The sequence below is a fragment of the Scheffersomyces amazonensis genome (assembly GCF_036850825.1).
Source record: "Scheffersomyces amazonensis strain UFMG-HMD-26.3 chromosome Unknown RJT21scaffold_2, whole genome shotgun sequence".
Taxonomy (NCBI): Eukaryota; Fungi; Ascomycota; class Pichiomycetes; order Serinales; family Debaryomycetaceae; genus Scheffersomyces; species Scheffersomyces amazonensis.
Genome location: NW_027042742.1, coordinates 2,619,054 through 2,639,513, shown reverse-complemented (window position 1 = coordinate 2,639,513; position 20,460 = coordinate 2,619,054). Strand labels below are relative to the sequence as shown.

The following is a 20,460-nucleotide window of genomic DNA, read 5'->3' as shown; positions in this document are numbered from 1 at the left end:
CTACAATTATTCTTTCCTCTTTCTCTGTACAATAACTGCCATAATTATCCAGTAGTCCTAAACTACTGTTAGCTATATATACTTTTGTATAATCTATATTAATATTAGTCAACGTGTTTTATTGGGTACTTAAAGGGTTTATAGTTTATAGGCCTCTTCGCGGTTAGTTGCTATATATTGAAAGTTGAAAATTGAAAATGTCGCGTGGAGTTATGGATTAAAATCCCGGGATTTTAATACCGACATATGTTATGTTATTGAGGTGTGTCCGGGTAACCGCAAATCATTCTCAAATTTACTATGACCCATCAACTAGTTTACGCAGACATTTAAATGGTGAGAAGACATTTAAGCAAATTACAGGTTGGAAGTTAGTAATATGTAAAATATTTAAGGAGGAACGAAAAAAGATTTGAAAAATGAGAGACGACTTTTCAGTTTTTTAAGTGAGAGGTACTGCACATTTGCCAAAAAAAAATTCACCAAAGGTCTTCCATTTTTTTTTTTAAATCCTCATTTCCTGCTACTTCTTCTTCCTCTCTTCTTCCCTCCTTTTCCAATAACCACGTTAATTAGATATCAAAAATGGCTGACGAAGACGTAAGTGTCATTACCTTAACTGTAGCAAATGAATTATCAAGGGGAAACTGATATATCTTAACTTATTGATTGATTATAATCCTTTAAATGGGGCCCAGTATTCATCCATTTACCCAAATAATTTGGTAGGGACAAGTTTTGATCATCCCGCCCATAATCAACTTTAAAATTTTATACAACTAATCAAATCATATTCAATCCAAATCACATAAAATCTTTATATAATTATATTTACTATATACAATGATTGGTGATATCATTATACAACTACGATGACAAGTTTATTTCCAGCGGCTGAATTTTGTCGACGTTGACGCCCGTGAGATCAAAATTTTTTTTCTTGTGATGGATGTTAATAAGACCATAAATCAAAATTCATAATCAAACACTACATTAATATGATTGGCCAATCAATAGTATACATTAATTGCATCGATTGATTGACTTTATTGGTTTTGCGCTTGTCATCATTTATGGAAAATTTGATTATTGAATGGACAGAAGATTTTTTTTTGGTCAAGGCAGAAAAAAATATAAATCTCAAAATAATCAGTTTCCCACAAAATTTTTCAGTTTGCAACTAAATGATAAAAATACAATTAAATATACTAACAAATAATATATAGCACACCTTTGAAACCGCTGATGCCGGTGCCGCTTTAACCTTCCCAATGCAATGTTCTGCTTTAAGAAAGAACGGTCATGTTGTCATTAAGGGTAGACCATGTAAGATTGTTGATATGTCTACCTCTAAGACTGGTAAGCACGGTCACGCTAAAGTCCATTTAGTTGCCATTGATATTTTCACTGGTAAGAAATTAGAAGATTTATCTCCATCTACCCACAATATGGAAGTTCCAAATGTTTCTAGAACTGAATTCCAATTATTAGATATTGATGATGGTTTCTTATCTTTAATGACCCAAGATGGTGACACCAAAGATGATGTCAAAGTCCCAGAAGGTGAATTAGGTGAAAAATTACAATCTGAATTCGATGAAGGTAAAGATTTATTAGTCACTATCATCTCTGCCATGGGTGAAGAAGCTGCTATTTCTTACAAGGAAGCTCCAAAGGCTTAAGTTTAATCTTTACTTAATTTTTGACATATACATATATCATATAATATTTCTTTGTTATTATTATTCTAATTAATTATTCGAGAACAAAGGGGAAAAGAAGAAAAAACTTATGTTATTATATTATTATTTATATAAATGATAAATTTCCAATGATGGTAATGATGAAATAAATGATAATTAAAAAGAACTTAAATTAAATTTGTATTTAAAAAAGGTCGATCCATTTGGATTTTAAATGGTTGCTAAATTTATATCTTATTATTATTGTTATTATTGTTATTGTTTTTGTTATTTATGTTATGTTATTTTCTTTGCTATTACTTTTTTTTATTAGTACTGATTAATTAATTTGATAAAATAAAAAGAATAAATCGTTAAGTTATTATTATTATAATAATTATTACTCCTATTATGTATTCGTAGTGCCGTCAATATTCTGTTAGTTATTGAATATAAGCATTAGAAATGAAAAAATTTAAACTACGTAAGTAAGAGATCGAGATCGAGATCAAAATATTGTTACTAATAGTGGTAAACTGGGCTTATGAGACAGACACCAAAACTCAAAAGCTGAAGTAAAGTAAAGTTACACTACAGTTACTGTGGGCGTTTCAGTTACAGGTTCTATAATTAAATTAACGTCGACTTGTTGCAAAGATATGCGCTGACATAAGCATCGCTGTGCGTAATTAAGAAACACATAAGCCTTGTCTTAGATTCAGCCTAGGCCTGGGCCAGCCTATCACCAGAAGACCCTGGTGATATGTAAGCATCATCTATAATGCGTTGAGCATATACTCTATCTATCAATTAATAATAGTTTATTAATAGCATTCTTTGGATAGGTTTTTTGCATACCTCCGACCATTCCACCCCGGTTAATAATTTTCAAACCGGTTACTCCACCGAGGGTGGATTTATCCACAAATAATCAGAAGAGTAGTTTGAAAATTTTATAGAATAATTGAAGTTTGGTATTTCTTAATTCATGTTGCAGTTGATATTTGTAGCCAAAATCTCGCCAGTTCCTGTAGATTAGCTTTGAAATTAATATTCTTGGCAGACGGTAATTGCCATAGTTATCCAAATTTTTTTAAGAGATTTTCAGTAGTGCATAAATACTTCTTGGTAGTATGGTTTCTTGGAGGAAAGAATCAACCTTGGTTTGGAATAAGAAGAATACGTCATTGAGCATCCTAGTTCTTAGAACTGGCTATATTAGTTTATATTGCCATTTAGAAGTTAATAAATCTAGTAATTATGATTTAAAGGAATAAAAGCATGGCTATACAAGAGTTTCCATATTTCTTGTTTGATTCTTCGTCTACTAAATCTTATTTTCTCAATCACACTGAAGTATAAACGGTAATAATTAGAGACACTAAAATGGAAAATCCCCACTTCTGAAAGAAACCTCAAACCTTGTTATTGTTGACCTAACAACTCCTGTTGGACTTACTGCATGCATATAGTAAACTACGAGCTTCTGAGGCAAGCGTGATTCATAATGTGGGGTCCAGACATTGATCTGTTGTATATTAATCTGTTGTATATATCGTCTGGATGGTTGAAACATCTTTGAATGTCAAATTATAACAACATGCCCAAATAGTACTTGGATCTCTGAATCCAACAATATAAATTATCCTCTATTCCTTATAATTAGATATATGACTGGACTTGTGTAAATTGTGTGAAATTTTCATTATCACAACTGCAAATCGAGACTGATGAGCTAAGTTCTATCACTTCAAGAATTCTTCTGAGAAGCTAGTAATTTCTTACCATATGATGAGTTAATCCACATGATGTGAGGTTCCTCCTTTGGTTTATAGCCAGTATCATCGAATCCAACAAAATTCTTGTTTCTTGTTGCCAACTCTTTTAAAGGATGCAACGGTTTGTAGGCAAAAACTCCTCCAATTTTGCACCCAACGGAAAAATAGATGTAACAATTCTACAAGTACCAAAGCAAGTCATTTCAATTCATTTATCAAGAATATGATGAAAGAAGCAGGGAACTTTGCCAAACTCAAAGATTCATAACTCAATGCTACAATACATACATGTCATGAGCTGTTTTGATCGTATTGGAGCTTGTATACTTTCCATCATATGCCCTTGCACTAAACGCTATTTAGAAACTCTGGCAGTTTGAAAACCTAAACTAAAATGTTCGAACTTAACTAGTAAATAACAACAGACATACAAAGCAGGTGATGTCATAAGTAAGTTCACCTATTTTCAAATAATTGGTTGAATATCGTGATTTCCTGGTATGAATAAATGCACCCTCGATCTAGGAAAAAAAATCTGACCGGTTTGGAACATTTTACCGGTCATTGCTACAAATTCTTGTCCGGTAGCATAAGAATTTCCGGTCCGAAAATAAAATCAGTAATTATTAATTAATTCACTTCTCAACCACCACATTTCCTTGTTTGATTGACAAATTTACCTTTTAACCATCTTCAACATTTCAGTTATAATCAACAGTACATCACACCTTTCAAGGTTTGGTAAATCATCATACTTAACTATTTAAGAATAAAGGATCTTTCCCCTTTCGGATCCCTTACCCCCACCACACCCCCCACTTTTTCGAAGTAAAGTGAGAGGTAAGGATATTAATTACAACGTGATTACAACCATCTCCATATATCTACTATAGTGATAACAAGTTGTAATCCAAAACACATTCCATAGTTAAATAATAAATACGATTCGCTAGAAAAGGTCAGATCGAAATTAATATCGAAGATCTAACTAGATCTAATACGATCAAAAATAGATCTAAATTCAAAGTATCACCAACTTTTCATTTATTTCATATATTCCTTTATCCAGAGACCTTAAGGTTCAGGATCGTAGAAATAAATGACTAAAAATTGCTCAGGTGCGAAATAATTGTCAGTATAATTAAATGGAAAATTAATAATTGATAATTAATAATTTAATGCACAATATGGGGTTCGATTTAGATTTAGATTTAGATTTTGAAAATCTAGCTAACTACAAAAGAGATGATCTGACTCCTACAACTACTTCATTACCACTGCCATATGTATCAACTCAATACTATCCATTTTCCACCCTGACTGGTGGTCCTAGTAGTCCAGGTGGTAATAATAGTACTGGAAGTGGAGGTGGATCAGATTATACTGGATTTGTAGGTAATACACCATCAACAGTTCTTTTCTTCTTAGCTTTGGCTGTGGGTGTATTCATAGCCTTAATGTTTGTATTTTTTACCATAAGATATTTTGTCAGATCAAAATATGGATTACATGTATATCCATTATCCAGAAGACAATTAATGATGGGTTCATTCTTGCCACCTGCTCCCCCAGATAATGGTCCTAGTACTACAGATCAAGGAAATTCAACGAATAATGCTAATGAAGCTAACGGACAAGGATCTTCTACAAATGGTGTGGATACACCAACAAGATTAGCGGATGCTTCCGATAATCTTATTCGTGAGCAATTGGAAAGAATCCGACAAAATTACGGTTTCGATCATTATATCATTGAAGAACTTGGACGAAGTAGACGAAGAATGTATGCTAGTACTAGAGGTGCAGGATATCGATTTGGGGTTGGTGTTGGCGTTGTTGGCCCAGGAAGTGTCCCATATATAACTCAACATACCAGAAGAAGAAGAGGTAGATTTGCTAAGATGAAGAAACTAACTGAAGAACAATGTGAAATTTTATTTCCTAAGAAAACTTATCATGAATGGTTAAATGGTGGGAAAGAAGATGACGCTGAAAATAGAGCAGGTAATCTAATGGAAGAAAAAGAGGATCAAGATGATGATGAAGATAGTGATATAATTCAAACCATTTCAGCCACTAATAGAATAGCAACAGATGAAGATGAAAATGCTGATAATGATAATACTTCACTACAGCCAGCTAATTCTAGAAATCAGAATAGTATTAATCCTATTGCATATTATAAATCTGAAAAAGGAGAAGAGGGTACATCTATTGAGATGAAAGAATTAGTTATTCATGCTGAAGAATCCACATCTACAATGATTAATGAAGAAACTAAAGTCAAAGATTCAGTAGAGACACCAGCCACCACTAATGCTAATACTACAATTTCAACCAACAATGGTGAGTCTACGACAACAACAACAACAACAACACCACCACCACAATTGCTTAACCCAATAGATTTACATTTTGATTCTGGATCTTGTGCTATTTGTTTAGAGGTGTTGGAAGAAGAAGATACCGTTAGAGGATTAATATGTGGTCATGTATATCATGCAGATTGTGTTGATCCTTGGTTAACTAAGAGAAGAGCATGTTGTCCTATGTGTAAACGAGATTATTTATTCAAGAGAGATAGTGTAGCCATTCAAAACGCTAGAAATGGCAGTGCTGGAGACACACAAGTTCCGGCTGAAGATGTAGAAGACGAAGAAGACGACGATGAAGATGATGTGATTAGTCTCGATTTAAATGAGTTCAGAAACGATCCTGAATTAAGAGCTATCCTTCATGAATTAATTCCAATTGGTGAGAGAGTAGCAATAATTTTAAGTGAAGAACTGTTAAATCATTTAAATTTTGAGCAAAGAGCTCAACAAATTGCTAAGGAGAAATACGGTCACATTTTTAAAATCATATTTTGGAGATTAATGGGCATTAAAAAGAAAGATTTATTCAATTGGGCTGTCATCGAGTTGTATCGTGAATATAGAAGATCACAACTTCAGCCAAGTGATGAGAATGATACCGAGAATGGTAACGAGAATGAAAATGAAAATGAAAATGAAAATGAAAATGAAGCTGAAAATGAAAACCAAGCTGAAGGAAGCCCCTCCGCCGAAGCTAGTGATGAGTCAGTTGAAAATAATGACGATTCCCCAACTGCAGATGTGACTGACACTGAAATTGATCTTGGTCACAATGCAAACACTCCTACTCCATTAACGCATACGAGATCTATATCTCCTACAAATACTAATGCTCTTGATCCAATTGTCTCGCCTGAAACAGCAAGAGACGTAGTAGATCAGAGAGTATAATGGACTTATGTATTGATACTTTCCCTGTTCTATTCGATTCGATTCGATTCTATTCTATTATTACTTTCTTCTTTACAGACATCATTTACTTCAATTTCTTCTACTGTTTATATCCCCTCCTGTTCTTTTCCTTTTGTTTTAGTTCAACTCTATTCATTTCCGTTTCTTAACCAATTCCAATTTCAATTCCGATTTCTACTCATTGTTACTTTACTATTCTTTCATTTCTTATATGTCTGTACTATATAATTTTAATATTAAGTATCAGGTTTTACAACTAATTTCGCAGCACTACAGTACTGCAGCACATCCTTTTCGTCTCCCTAAATTATTCACTCACTAAAAATTTTAGCGTGTAGACCCCAAAAATTTACCAGGTGCCTTAGAAAAATTTTTCAGACCACTAGCGTAGCATTAGTTGTAGGGATTGCGATTAAATCAAATAGTGGAGTCCTAAGTTATATAACAAGGACATACCTAATTCAATAATTTTAAGTTGGAATTAGTTTTATTGTTAAAACTAAAGTAGATAATTAAAGTCAATTACGTAAACCAATATGGCACCTCCTAAAAAAAGTATTAAGATGGACTTAGGTTCATTCTTAGCTGATGATAGTCTTGGAGGATCATGGGCTGATGAAGAAGTTGATTTAAGTTCTATTGGAGTTACTGTTAGTTCAACTGCTGCACCAGTTGGAGGTAACTTTGGAGGTTCTGGATCAAATGAATCATCTTATGGTCGTGGTTCATCATCATCTTATGGACAAAATCGTGAAGGATTTGAAGAAAGAAGAGAAAGAAAAGAATTTCCAATTCCTGATCATCCACCTTATAGAGCTAAAGCAAGTAACTTATCATGGGAAGTTAGTGAAGAACAAATTAAAAGACATTTTGAAAGTAGAATGCAATTAAATGATATAATTACTGATGTTGTATTACCATTAGATAGAGATAATGGTAGAGTTAAAGGTTATGCATTTCTTACATTTACTGAAAGAGAATATTTAGAAGAAGCTTTAAATTTAAATTTAAGTGAATTCATGAATAGACAAATGTATGTTCAAGTTGCTGCTCCTCCAAGAAATGAAGATGGTGATTGGAGATCTGGTAGATCTGGTCCATTAGGTAGAGGTCAAAGAGAAGAACCTGATTTAGATTGGGGTGCTGCTAGATCAACTACAGCAACTTTACCTCCAAGAGAAAGAAGTAACAGAGGTGAAGGTAGACCAAACTTTGAAAGAGCTCCAAGAAGAGATGAACCTGATTTAGATTGGGGATCAGCTAGAAATACAACTGGTACTTTACCACCAAGAGAAAGATCAGAAAGATCAGAAAGACCAGATAGACCACCAAGAGAAAGAAAACCAGAACCAGAATTTGACTGGGATACTGCCAGACATTCTACTGCCACCTTACCACCAAGAGAAAGATCTAACAGAACCGAAAGATCCGATAGACCACCAAGAGAAAGAAAACAAGAACCTGAATTCGATTGGGGTTCTGCTAGAAACAGTACCGCCACCTTACCACCAAGAGAAAGATCAAATAGAACCAATACTGAAAGAACCATAAGAACCCCAAAGAAAGAAGAAGCCCAATTTGATTGGAAAAGAGGTCAAGCTTTACCACCACGTGCTAAATCCAATAGAAGTTCTTCCAATACCACTCCAAAGAAGCAACAACACGAAGAAAAGAAGGAAGAACAAGTTAAACCACAAAAGTCTTCTTTTAGTGTATTAGCTGTTGAAGGTGATTCCGATGAAGAAGAAGAAGAACAAGCAGAACAAAAAGAAGAAGTAGAACAAAAGGAAGAACCAAGCTTAGAAGCTGCTACTGAAAAATTAACTCTTGATAACACCAAGGAAGATGGATGGGAAGTGGTTGGAAAATAATCAGTTGTAAATTAAAATAAATAAGTAATCCCATTTCATCAAAACATACTAGCATAATCATATCTTTAAAACTCTTGTCATTTTGAGACTAACCTAACGCATCATGGCTCGAAGATAGTCTGATATCTTCCGGACAGTAATCTGTAATTTGTAATCTGTTCCATAGAATACCTTTTCAATCATTCCCTTTGTATAGATATTTCTACCTTCTTTTACTCTTCTCTTCTTTTATATGTTTAATTTATAATTTTTGATTTGTACTGATATATGGTGGTGCACGTGATCGCGCATATCGTGACCTACAAAAACTAAATGTGAGACTATCACCAAAATTTAGAAACTTGACCAGCCTTTATCACTATCCATAATAATACACTAGGCTGGCTGCAAGCGGATCATGTCACAAATTGATCATAATGGGAATGGGAATGGGAACCGAAATGACAGCTCTGCGGAATTATACTTGATAAATACAAATCGTAAGTGAAGTTTGTCGATAAGACAAGAATACCAATATAGATGACCATACTAACCATATAAATTATAGAAGTGTATAAACGAACTCATCCATCACCATTAGATAATTTATTATCAATGTATGGATTGGAACCAATAGCGAAATCATTGGCGCGCTCAAACCCCGATGGATCCAAGGGAGTAAAGTTGAGAAAATCATATAAAAATCATATACTGGATTTACCAGGTAAACATCAAATAGCGCCTGGGAAACAAATTCCTGGTAGTATATTAGATCCAACAATATCACAAGCTCCAGATATAATACGAGAGTTGGATCCTGAACTTTTAAGTCGAGCTTTAAAGTTTGAAAAAACTTCAATAAATGGTATTGCTGGTTTCAATACGGCGGATTTAGCTATCAATGATCAAAATAATTTAATGAGAGGTGATGATATGTCTGAAAATGATGAATATGGTTCTAAAAAGGGCAAGAGAAAGAAGAAGGTGCAAGCCAATGGTGGTGATATAAAGAGGCCCCATATATAATACGCATGAACATAAACATGAACATAGTTATTAATAAAATCTATAGGAATTACCCATACATAGAGCCTATAGGCTGTAATATATTATACGATAATTAATAATACAATTATTAGAGAATTAGAATATAACTCTATACTTAATACTTGTTACTAAATCAAATCAATTCCGATACTTTAGTATATTTCACATACTTCTTAATGGGACTTAATGGCTGCAGCATAAACTCTTTGGATTGTTGACGTTTAGCACTTAATTTGTTTTTAATAACTCTACCTCCATGATTAATTAATGTCTTTACTACTCTCTTTTCAATTAATTTGCTAAGATCTAACATAGAAAGAACTTCTTCTTCCACAATGAATTCAGGTAAATCAATCAATAAATTTTGAACATTAAATAATCGTTTATAACCTTTACTTAATTTAATTGATATCAGTACCGATATTGGATGAACTTTTAATGATATAATTGAAAGATATTTCTTAGATCTATCAATCATTTCTTTAACTTGATCCTGATATTCAGAATCACTAGAATCAGTAGCCAATGATCCATTATTCTTTTCCGATAATCTAGTCATATGTCTATTCATTGATCTTCTAGCTCCACTACCTGAACTACCTTCAAAAGTTCGATCATCAAATGATACTCCTTTATTAACTCCTTCCAATTCTTCAACAAATCCAAATGGTGCTGAATCTTCATCTGAATTCTCATCTAATTTACTTCTTTTATCAGTACTAAAATTTGTAAATTCTGAATGTTCAGGTTCTTCAGAATCTGGTGATACAATGAAATTCATCAATTTCTCGCCAGTTTGTTCATCAATCTTGACTGTTAACGGCTGCGATGATATTTCAATATTTTCAATCACTTTTATACCTCCAACGGATCGATTTAATGTCCAATCAACGGTAATTAAATTCTTACTATCATCAAATTCTTGACCCTTAGGAAGGTATGGTTCAATTAATTGAGGATATCGAGCATTTTGAATTAAATTAAATCCTTGAAGTACTCCAATTTCAATTCTATTAATATTAGAACCATTTTCAATTACAGTTCTTTTAAATTTCCCCTTAGCTAATGCAAAATCTAATATTGGAGTTCTATCATCTTCTAAGAAATGACATATAATTTCATCAGCTCGAATAAACCAAAATTCATTAGCTCGAACTGATGAATCTTGAGAGATATCTCCAGTTAATAAAGTTTGTAATAATAAAAAGATTTCCGTAACAATCTCCCCCTTTTCTAAATTAAGTTGAAGATGATCATTTAAATCTTCATTAGTTAATTTTCCCTGTCGGAATGAATAATTTCGTGAAACAAGTTTCATTTTACTATAGTATTCATGTAAATTAACCAATCGTAAATATAAAGCATGTAAATCTTGAAAATCAATTGAAAATTTCAATTCTGCAAGTTTAGTACTAATTCTTTTACTCATTGGTTCTGAATAAAATATCAAACTCAATAGTATCACATATAATGTAGTATATTGGCCAGAAGTTGAAGTTAGGATAAGTTTGGGAATATCAACATTTAATCTACTAACGGCTCCTTCGACTCTTTGTAGAGAGTCTTCCATTACATGGGTATCCTTTTCAATAGTTAATTTCGATTCATTTTCCTTTTCGTTCTCATTTCCATTCTCATTCTCATTCTCATTCTCATCATTAACTCTCCAATTCCTACCACTAGTCTTAATATCATCATAAGTAATCATTATTGAGGACTTTTCAATTAATAATTTCCGTTTATCAGCAAATAATCCACTCTTACAGATTTCAATGGCAAGCCATGGAGGCCAATTGGTGGTAGAACCATAAGTGGTTCTATCAAGTAAAAGTTTATCAGATTTTAATTCTGATTTATCTAATACAAATATCAGAGCATCCTTTAATAATGTACCATATCTTGCTTCTAATTCATCAGGTTTTATAAGTAATTGATTGGAAGATTTCTCCACAACAGATACAACTTTCATATCAATACTTGGAGCGGCAATTATAACTACTGCATCCGGTTTTTCTTCACTTTGAAGTTGAATCTGAGGAGAGATTATCTCCACTAAATAATCTTCCATGATAGTTTCATTATTCTTATTATGACGTCTTAAGATTTGATCGAATTTTTCCATTCTATCTGCAGCATTAACTTGAGGTAATTTAGGTAATGAATCAGTTGCACTTTTACTTTTATTAATTGGTTCTGACTCTGTTTCCGATACAATCGACATATCTTCCCGATTAAATTTGGAATTAACTTCATTAATTAATTTCTCTAATGATTGAATAGCATCATAAGATAAATACTTCTTTAAACTAGCCTTTAATTTAACAAAATGAATATACTTTAATACATTATTTCTACTATCAAAATTCCATTTAAGTAACATACCTACAAATGAAAATTTATTATGAAAATTATCTCGTTGTTCGGAATTTAATGACGCTATAGACATGGATCTTTTAAAGTGTCCCCATTTCCGTTTGGTATGAGAGATTTCTTCATTTAAAAATTTAATTCTTTTCGTTAATTGTTCAATTAATTTCTCTTTATACTTATACTTTTTCATTTGTGCCTCTAAATAACTAATTCTTCTTTTGAGTATATCAATTTGAGGTTCAAAGATATTTTTAGAATTCAATTGACACGGATGTATTTGTTCATTACCAAAGATTTCCACATTTTCAATATTCAGTAAATCATAATGAGTATCTCTTGAGTAAGTAAATAGATTGGCATACATTAGGGGATAAATATGAATTTCTCGTTCAGTCCTTTCAAGACTCGGTAACGTAACTTCTTGAAAATCGTGGATATCAAACCATTGATGATCTTCATCATGGATCTTATATTTATTCTTTGTGGGATCATATTCATTGGTTGTGGTGGTGGTGGGTTTATATAATTCTTGTTTAAATGATGCTCGAATAACTCTTAAATCTATACCACTTAGACTAACCTCTCCAATATTAAAATTCATCTTCATAATCTTTTTATTTCGAGATAATCCTTCATTGATTTCAAATCGTGGCTCCTTTCGTTGATGTAAATCCACTGAAAAACTATCAACTCGAGCTCTTACTCCTATACATTCCACTCTATCTTCATCATGATCAATGGTTTCATCTCGATAAATATGAGATATAAATAAAGATTTCAAATTAAACATGAATTTATTAGTAAATAAATGTTGAGAAAATTTAGCTGAAGCCTTTAATTCTCCAAATAATGAACCTCTTCGAACGGGTAATATCATATTACTGGAAAATAAATGCCACCAATCAAAGAAATGTTTAAATACTCCGGGAGTTAAATGTATTGAATTATAACTTTCATCTTTATTGGCATATAATGAGATGGCCATATGAATATATTCACTTCTAAATCCTTCATAAGAATCATGTCCTACTTTAGTATATTGAGGATTAAATAATTTTATATCATAATGAGGTCGAGATTGTTCAGTTCTTTTCCCTCCATTATGTTTATCCTTTCGTTGTAATAAGAATCCTACTTTAAAGTTGACTCCTCCACTTAAACTTACTACATTCTTTTCAAATACATCGGTAGTTCCCTTTCTGATATTCCCCTTAGTTCCATCATCTAAATAATAACTATAAGTAGATGTAATGAATTGATCTGAATCTGCTAATGACACAGCCTTAGAACTTTCTCGAGTCCATGATATTAATGGAGCTCCCATATAATTGGGAATATACCATGAAACTTTTTCAGAATTAATATCAAAGAATTGTGTTGAATCATCATTAGCATTAACTTTCCATACAACATTCTTTCTAAATGCTAATACAAATCCTGAAGCAGTATCTATTAAATCATAAGGATCTCTTGACCCTTTGAATCCCACTTCTATACTCTTTCTTGATTTAATTTGAAATCTTCCATGCATTAAAAGTCGAAGCTTATCCCAAAATCCAAGCTTTAATGATGGATCAATGGGAGGTTTAGAGAATTGATCAAAGTTTAACATGAATTGTTGAATTCCAAATTGATATGACTGGCCCCAGATGAATCGGGATGGTAGATCGGATTCAAAATTACATCCCATATCGACGTATAGCTTGATAGACGATAAGGATCTTTCGATGGTAAGTGATTCGAATTTGGTTTTGTTTGTATTTGTTTCAGTCAATGGTACTATCACTCGTCTCAGATTCTCAACATTGGTTACTAATTCTTCAGTAATTATTAGATTCCCTTCTAAATTCAAACTGGGGATATCCTTATTGTTATGGCGAGGAACATGTAATAAAGCTAACGGATAATCTCGTAAGTGCATTCTTAATTCCGCAAGTTTCAACTGTAAAAACATCGGTAACATCAAAGAATATTTACTATCGAGCGGAACTCCTTGACCCATTTGATTAATGAATTTCGATAAATCTTTAACATTGAAATTGGGTTGCTTTATACTTAAATCCAATCTTTCCATAATGATTAATAGTAAGGGAGCATGAATAGAATATGGTAATACATCATTGTTAAGAGTTCGTTCAAGATTGGGTTCATTCCCAAATAAGAATTTCTTATTAGTGACTAATTCATTTCGAAGTTTGGCCTTATAACTCGTCACTTTTCTAATCCATGAATTGGATATATTCTCTTGTAAATGTTTGAATTTGGTGTAAATATCTCCCTTATTAAGTTTGGGTTGATCCGTTTGAACTCTAACTTCAAATAATGAATACTGTTCCAATCGCTTGCGTTGTTCAACTAATCCCAATTGATAAATCATGCCCAATTCCGATTCAAATGGATCATCTTCCATCCAAAACGTTAATCGTTTAGATTTAATATTGATTCGAGGTAATAAGATCTTGGATTCATTGGGAGTAATGATTCCTGTTTTCTTAATGGACGCATCCTTAAGGTATTTAATTAAATATCGTGCTGTCTTAATTGTTACGGATATACTATCAATTAACTTATAGATAATGAATTTATGAGGTTGGACCAATCGAATGCCATCGGATTGAATTTCTATATTGAAATCTCGTGACTTATCTCCCATTAGTATGGTTATACTATCAATACTTAATAATCGACTCCAGTAATTATCGATTAATGGTGATGCAGATAATACTCGTGCAAGTTCATTGTTGATTTGGAGTATCCCTCGATTAAACTGTATGACTCCATTGGTCTGTTGGATCTTGATCTTCATATCTTTATTCAATTGAAACATCATATCGACAGTCTTAATGTTGATGTCTAATTGCAATACTTGTCGAAGTGTTTTAGTATCTCGATCTCGATCTCGATCTCTTTTGGCATATGACTGTTTCTTGATCTTCACTTTGGATCGGGCTAACTTAGCTGGATCAATAATGAATTCTCGTATGGCAAATAGTGATCCTACACATATGAATAGCTTGGAAGTATTATAAGTTCCCAAGACATCATCAATGTCTATATCGATTTTTAAACTATGATCCTTATTATGTTCCTGAATGGCCAACATGTTAATATCGATTTTAGGAATACTAATAAACCCTTCTTGCTTATTACTGGAGGGATTGTTAAGGGTAGATATTTTAAATTTGGATAATTTCGACACTGCTCGCCAGTATGGTTTGGCCGATTTAGATTTGGCTTTGGGTCTGTTATCACTTTCATCAAAGTTTGCTAAAGTTTCCAGAGAAGCTGAAGCAGAAGCTGAAGCTGAAGCTGAAGCTGAGGCAGATCCAGTAAAGGCTGTTGATAAGAAATCCGGAATCGTTGGCTGATGATTCATATCATTGGACGACTTATGATTATGACTATTCATCAAATCAAACGAAAACTTATCAAAGTTAATTACTAAACTTCTCAATTGATAATTGACATCATCAAAGTCCGTCTCGAAATTGTCTCCTAAAATCCGGGAAATATGGTCCTTTGAAATTAATACTGATCTGGCTCCAAGTGAGATGTGACTCGAATTAATACAAGTTTTAATTTCTAATAACCAATTAGGTAATTCTTTAAATAATTTGGATTCTAATGGGACTTTACTTTCGAAATTTGTACTAGTAGTTCTTCTAATTAAATCCTTTTTAAGTCGTAATATGGCTACATTAAGATATGAATTAACTAATCCCACATTTAAATCATTTTCGGTTAATACTGTAACATCCTTTAATAGAGTATTGATTCCAATTAATACATCAAGTTTGGATAAATCGATATAGAATTCATCAAGATCCAAATGACATTTGATTTTTAAACTCTTTAGAATATCTAAATGTAGAGCCATTGTCTTTAGTCTAATTACTTCGTGAATGTGATGAGTTTTCGTTGGAGAGTTAGAATCATTATTCTCAACCTTTTCATGATAAATTACGGCTGGATGTAGGATATTACAAATTGTATCATAATCTCTCGAAGCAGTAGTAACTAAATGAAAATCTAATAATGAATAAGTAAAGTTTAATAATTGCATTTTTTTATTAATTACATCGGAATGTCTTAATACTAATCGAGGTTGTTCAACAATTAATTTACAATCCAACGTGGGGAGGTATGCATTAAGTAAGTTGATTAATCTATCACGAATATTAGTAGTAGAATTATCATCTTTGGTGGTTGTATTGGTTTGTATATCTATTTTAGTGGTATCTTCATCGGATTCTTCATATTCATAATCATATTCATTTTCATTTTCATTGTCTTCCATATATTCTTGAGCATTTTGAATATCTATGGATTGAGATAATTTAAGAACCTTCAACTTCCGAAGCTTCTTATACTTATTCAAAAGCACAAAGTTATATATAACTTCACTTAATTGGCTTGTATCTAGATCCAATATAGGATTACTAGTCGAAGAATAAAATTCCATTATACAATCTTTAAATCCTTTACCCTTTGATAACTGATGAAGTATATTGGTTTTATAAGTAATGGATATGATTGGAATATTAAGGATTTCATCGGCTTGTTTGATATTATGTATGGAATTGGAATTGGAATTGGAATTGATATAAGTTGTATAATTCAATTGTAATAACTGTAATGAACTAGTTAAATGAAATGGGTAATCATCATGAGGATTAAACAATACTTCAAACCCAGCAGCATGATCAACAAGCTTTATGAAATTGAATGAAATATTCTTAATAGATAAATCCAATGTAGTTGATGGATGACACAGTTTAAAATATTCCTTTACAGTTCGGGTTTCTCCAATAGTTGCAAACGGTATTTCACTTACTGTTAGATTTTCTAATTGGACTGAAAATTCCGAAAGTGCCATATGAATATGATTATAAATATATAACAATTTAGTAAATTTGGCCCGTTTCTTCTTCTGCTTATCAATATTGTTAGTATCGGGTACTGTCACCAGCAGTTTATTGGTGGGATACTCATCTTGAAAGTAGGAATGTTGTTCAAGATAGAACTTTATAAGAGTAAATATCACAAGTCTTAAATCATTGAAATGTGATGATATCTTTATATTTTCTAATAGACCATCGTCTAAATGGATCAGAAAATCAATATTCAATTTAACTGTATTATCATATACTGCATGTTTAGGAGTCCCCATTATTACATAGTTAATATCATTACTCATTAAATTTAATGAGTAATCTATATGATTAGTTAATTTCTCACTATAGTTTGATTCTAATTGGAACCGAACATATTCAATGTTTATTGTTTGAACTGGAGTTAACTTAATAGTCGAATGTCTAACTTCAATGTCTATATTTGGTACATGTTGAACTAAGAATCGAGCGATGAGCTTTAGTATGAAATTTGATGGGAATATGAGGATTTTGTAATCAGTATCATTGGGACTTTTAGTGAATGGGTTATCTATCGATTCATTTGAATTTGTAGTGGTGGTGGTAGTGGTAGTAGATGGTTTTCTGTGATGATAGTCTATTGTTACATTGTCTATAACTATCATTCGAGTATTACCCCATAGTCGAAAGCGTAATGACCTTATAGATAGATGATACTTCTTATTAACCACAGTAATTCCATTAAACAGAATTCCATTATTAATGGTTATAGATTGTAAATGAATTCCACTAATAATATATATAATATACCATACTATTATCCATAATGTAATAATTATAATAATATAGTATACCACAGTATCTCGCCGAGGAATATATTCAAACAATCCACTTATCATTATTAGCTATTTTGTTTGGGAATTTTTACAAAAATTTGTCTTCAATTAACTACAAGTTACAATAATATCTGTTCTATATATAATTATATTTTTTCATAATCTTAGTATTAATTGGAAACTGTTTAATTCACACTATGTCACTTGCTTGCGATATCTCAGCTGGTATAGATAATTATTTATGGTGTGGTGCGGCTTCTATCTGTAAGCCAAAATTGGCAGCTATCAAAACAATTTTCCTGCAGGCAGTGTAGGGTCCCGCTTATGTAATCGCAACTTTAATTTATTTAATTTAGCCAGCGATGACAGAAGCTTTTGCTTTTCGGGGCGCATAACGCAACAGAAACAGAAACAGTTGTTACAGTGGGTTTTACTTTTTATTCATACCTCGGACCGGAATTGCTCATACTACCGGGTTTTAGATTTTCTTACTAGTGATACCACAATTTTTATTTTCATAGAAATTAGATCACAGTTCATCGTTATTAAGTCTTAAAGCCCACATACCGCTACTGTATGAAGTCAGGACCTGTTGGATCAAATTGACCGAAATTAGTGAGCAAAGAAAATGCTCAATGTGATTGAGACTTACATACATATAACATTATTTACCGTTTTTCAAATACTCTACAATCGAATATAACCTCGAGTCGGGAATTTCAAGCCTATATATACATTTTTTATCAATATAGTGTATATATTTTAGCATATTGTTTCCCATACAATGTGAAAGGAGTTTTAGGTTATCTATTTCCTCTTGAATAATTCTTGTTGGGCGCACATGTTATCCTCTTAAAATAGCTTTTACATGTGAGACTATTTTCACTCACGTATCACTCAGTTTTTAAACTTCCTTGACGAGCATAATTACTGGTGTTAGACTAACGAATTCTAAACTAAATTGAGAAATCATTATAGACTTTTTCAAATTGATATTTTAAATTTAGTATGACCTGATTGTTCTGATTAGGGATTGTCTGTAAATGTATTTTTCACATTCTCCTAGTTTCAAATTATATTTCTCATTATCAATACATCCAATCTAAAAACTCATATCAGAGATCATTCAGACTTTACAGGTTTCCAGATGCCCAATAGCCGGATATGTTGAAGCATTTTCTGGTGAATAAGGATTGTTATATTTGAGGAGGTCAAAAATTGCAAAATTGCAAAATTGCAAAATTGCAAAATTTCTTGGCTCATTATATCTGATGCCCTGATGCCAAACGCCAGTATTTCAAACTTTACATATAAGTTTTGATTATTCCACGCAATAATAAAAAGAACTCAAGGATAACAGGTGAATCAAATGACAACCATCCAATATCAAACTGTTGGATGCAACAGCGATGAGTTACAGCCTTCCATAAGTTACGTGGTACCTGATAGTGGTATCAACATCTGCCTTAGTGGAACAATTTATATTCCTGCACCAATAGCAGGTAAGCTGAATGATGCTTCTTCAAAGGGCTCGTTGAAGCCAATCACGTTATTTTTGGTTGCTTCCTTGTTGATCATGTTCACTGGTGTTAATACATTATAATTTGTTCGAGTATTAGTAACTAGCTTTGTACTATGTGATTAACTCTTGTCAAAGAAACAGAAGATTAAGAAGAAGAGTTAGCCAATGAATATATGGACATAGGTTCGACTTCCTGACCACGTCACCTTTAAGAGTTGTTTTAGTTACAGTGATTTTAAAGGAACAAACGGGTTTCCTGATATGGAAGTTGATCAACTCTCTGCAGATGAGCAGATGAGATAGAAATCGATACAATTTCTGAGTATCTGTGTAATAATAATGAATGAAGACCCTAAAAGTATTACTCTGAGAAAGTAAAAGAGAGATTTTGGTGCTTGGTTATTGAAGAAGGCTGCTCAGCATATAAAGCTGCGAAAATCAACGATATTAGTTTGCAAACAGCTTATACGTGGAAAAGAAATTTAATAAAGAAGTAGTTAAGAATTTGAATCGTATTTACGAAACTCCAAAGAAACGTGGACGTAAGCGCTTAGTTTCAGATGAGTATAAAGAACACTTGAAGAAGCTAAAAAAAGATGATGTAGCTGTAACGTTAGACTTCATGGTAGCCTCAAGAGTTCCTTCAGTAATGTAAAGGCTAGTATCTCTGCAATATACAAATTTATAACCAAAGTATGTAAGTTAAGTCTTCAGCGTATTTCGAATTGGTCTCAGAGAAGGAGTTGGAAGAACTACACCACATGATTCCCCACAATTTCCAAAATTGATCCGGTATCCCTAGATTTAGAGACCGATATTATAACTCGAATACAAGAAGTATTAATCTTCGATTGTGGTAGACTAATTACAAATAATTATGGTATGAATGAATTGTCTCCATAGTTTGAATAGTAATTTTATACCTCGGAAGTAAGAAAAACTAAAATGACCGGAATGAAGATTATTCTCCTAGTTCTTCTTCAATCAAAAAGTCGGAAGTATGTTTTGTGTTGTTTATCACGTGCATGTGTTTAGGGTTACAGACCTCGTAGTGTAGTATCCTGTATACATATGTGCGACTAATAATCACTTCTAAGCTCCATACCTCAATACTCCCAACACAACCAACTATGTCTCTCATTGTAACATCCAAACATCAATACAATACTTAGTCGCACTAATAAATTAACCTTAACTATGGCAACTCTGACCACTCA

The 20,460-nt window shown here is 32.4% G+C and overlaps 5 protein-coding genes across 5 annotated transcripts; 4 read left to right on the top strand and 1 right to left on the bottom strand. All coding sequences in view use genetic code 12, as the record gives it.

The window, feature by feature from the left end:
• Positions 1–525: 525 nt before the first annotated feature.
• Positions 526–2,023, top strand: ANB1 (translation elongation factor eIF-5A). Its single transcript, XM_064881433.1, has 2 exons — positions 526–600; positions 1,227–2,023. Exons 1-2 carry the CDS (start codon positions 586–588, stop codon positions 1,680–1,682), a joined length of 471 nt encoding a protein of 156 aa, XP_064740126.1. The 5' UTR covers positions 526–585; the 3' UTR covers positions 1,683–2,023.
• A 2,615-nt stretch (positions 2,024–4,638) lies between these two features.
• On the top strand, positions 4,639–6,726 carry RJT21DRAFT_113284 (uncharacterized protein; the record flags this gene model as incomplete). The annotated part of the gene is made up of 1 exon (XM_064880150.1): positions 4,639–6,726. One exon carries the CDS (start codon positions 4,639–4,641, stop codon positions 6,724–6,726), a length of 2,088 nt encoding a protein of 695 aa, XP_064740125.1.
• A 431-nt stretch (positions 6,727–7,157) lies between these two features.
• Positions 7,158–8,984, top strand: TIF3 (Tif3p). Its single transcript, XM_064881432.1, has one exon. It carries the CDS (start codon positions 7,284–7,286, stop codon positions 8,616–8,618), a length of 1,335 nt encoding a protein of 444 aa, XP_064740124.1. The 5' UTR covers positions 7,158–7,283; the 3' UTR covers positions 8,619–8,984.
• On the top strand, positions 8,985–9,758 carry MED19 (Med19p). Its single transcript, XM_064881431.1, has 2 exons — positions 8,985–9,097; positions 9,166–9,758. The coding sequence occupies exons 1-2, from the start codon at positions 9,016–9,018 to the stop codon at positions 9,621–9,623; spliced, it is 540 nt and encodes a 179-aa protein (XP_064740123.1). The 5' UTR covers positions 8,985–9,015; the 3' UTR covers positions 9,624–9,758.
• Positions 9,759–17,801, bottom strand: FMP27 (Fmp27p). The gene has a single exon (XM_064883330.1). The coding sequence runs from the start codon at positions 17,782–17,784 to the stop codon at positions 9,778–9,780; it is 8,007 nt and encodes a 2,668-aa protein (XP_064740122.1). The 5' UTR covers positions 17,785–17,801; the 3' UTR covers positions 9,759–9,777.
• Positions 17,802–20,460: the final 2,659 nt, after the last annotated feature.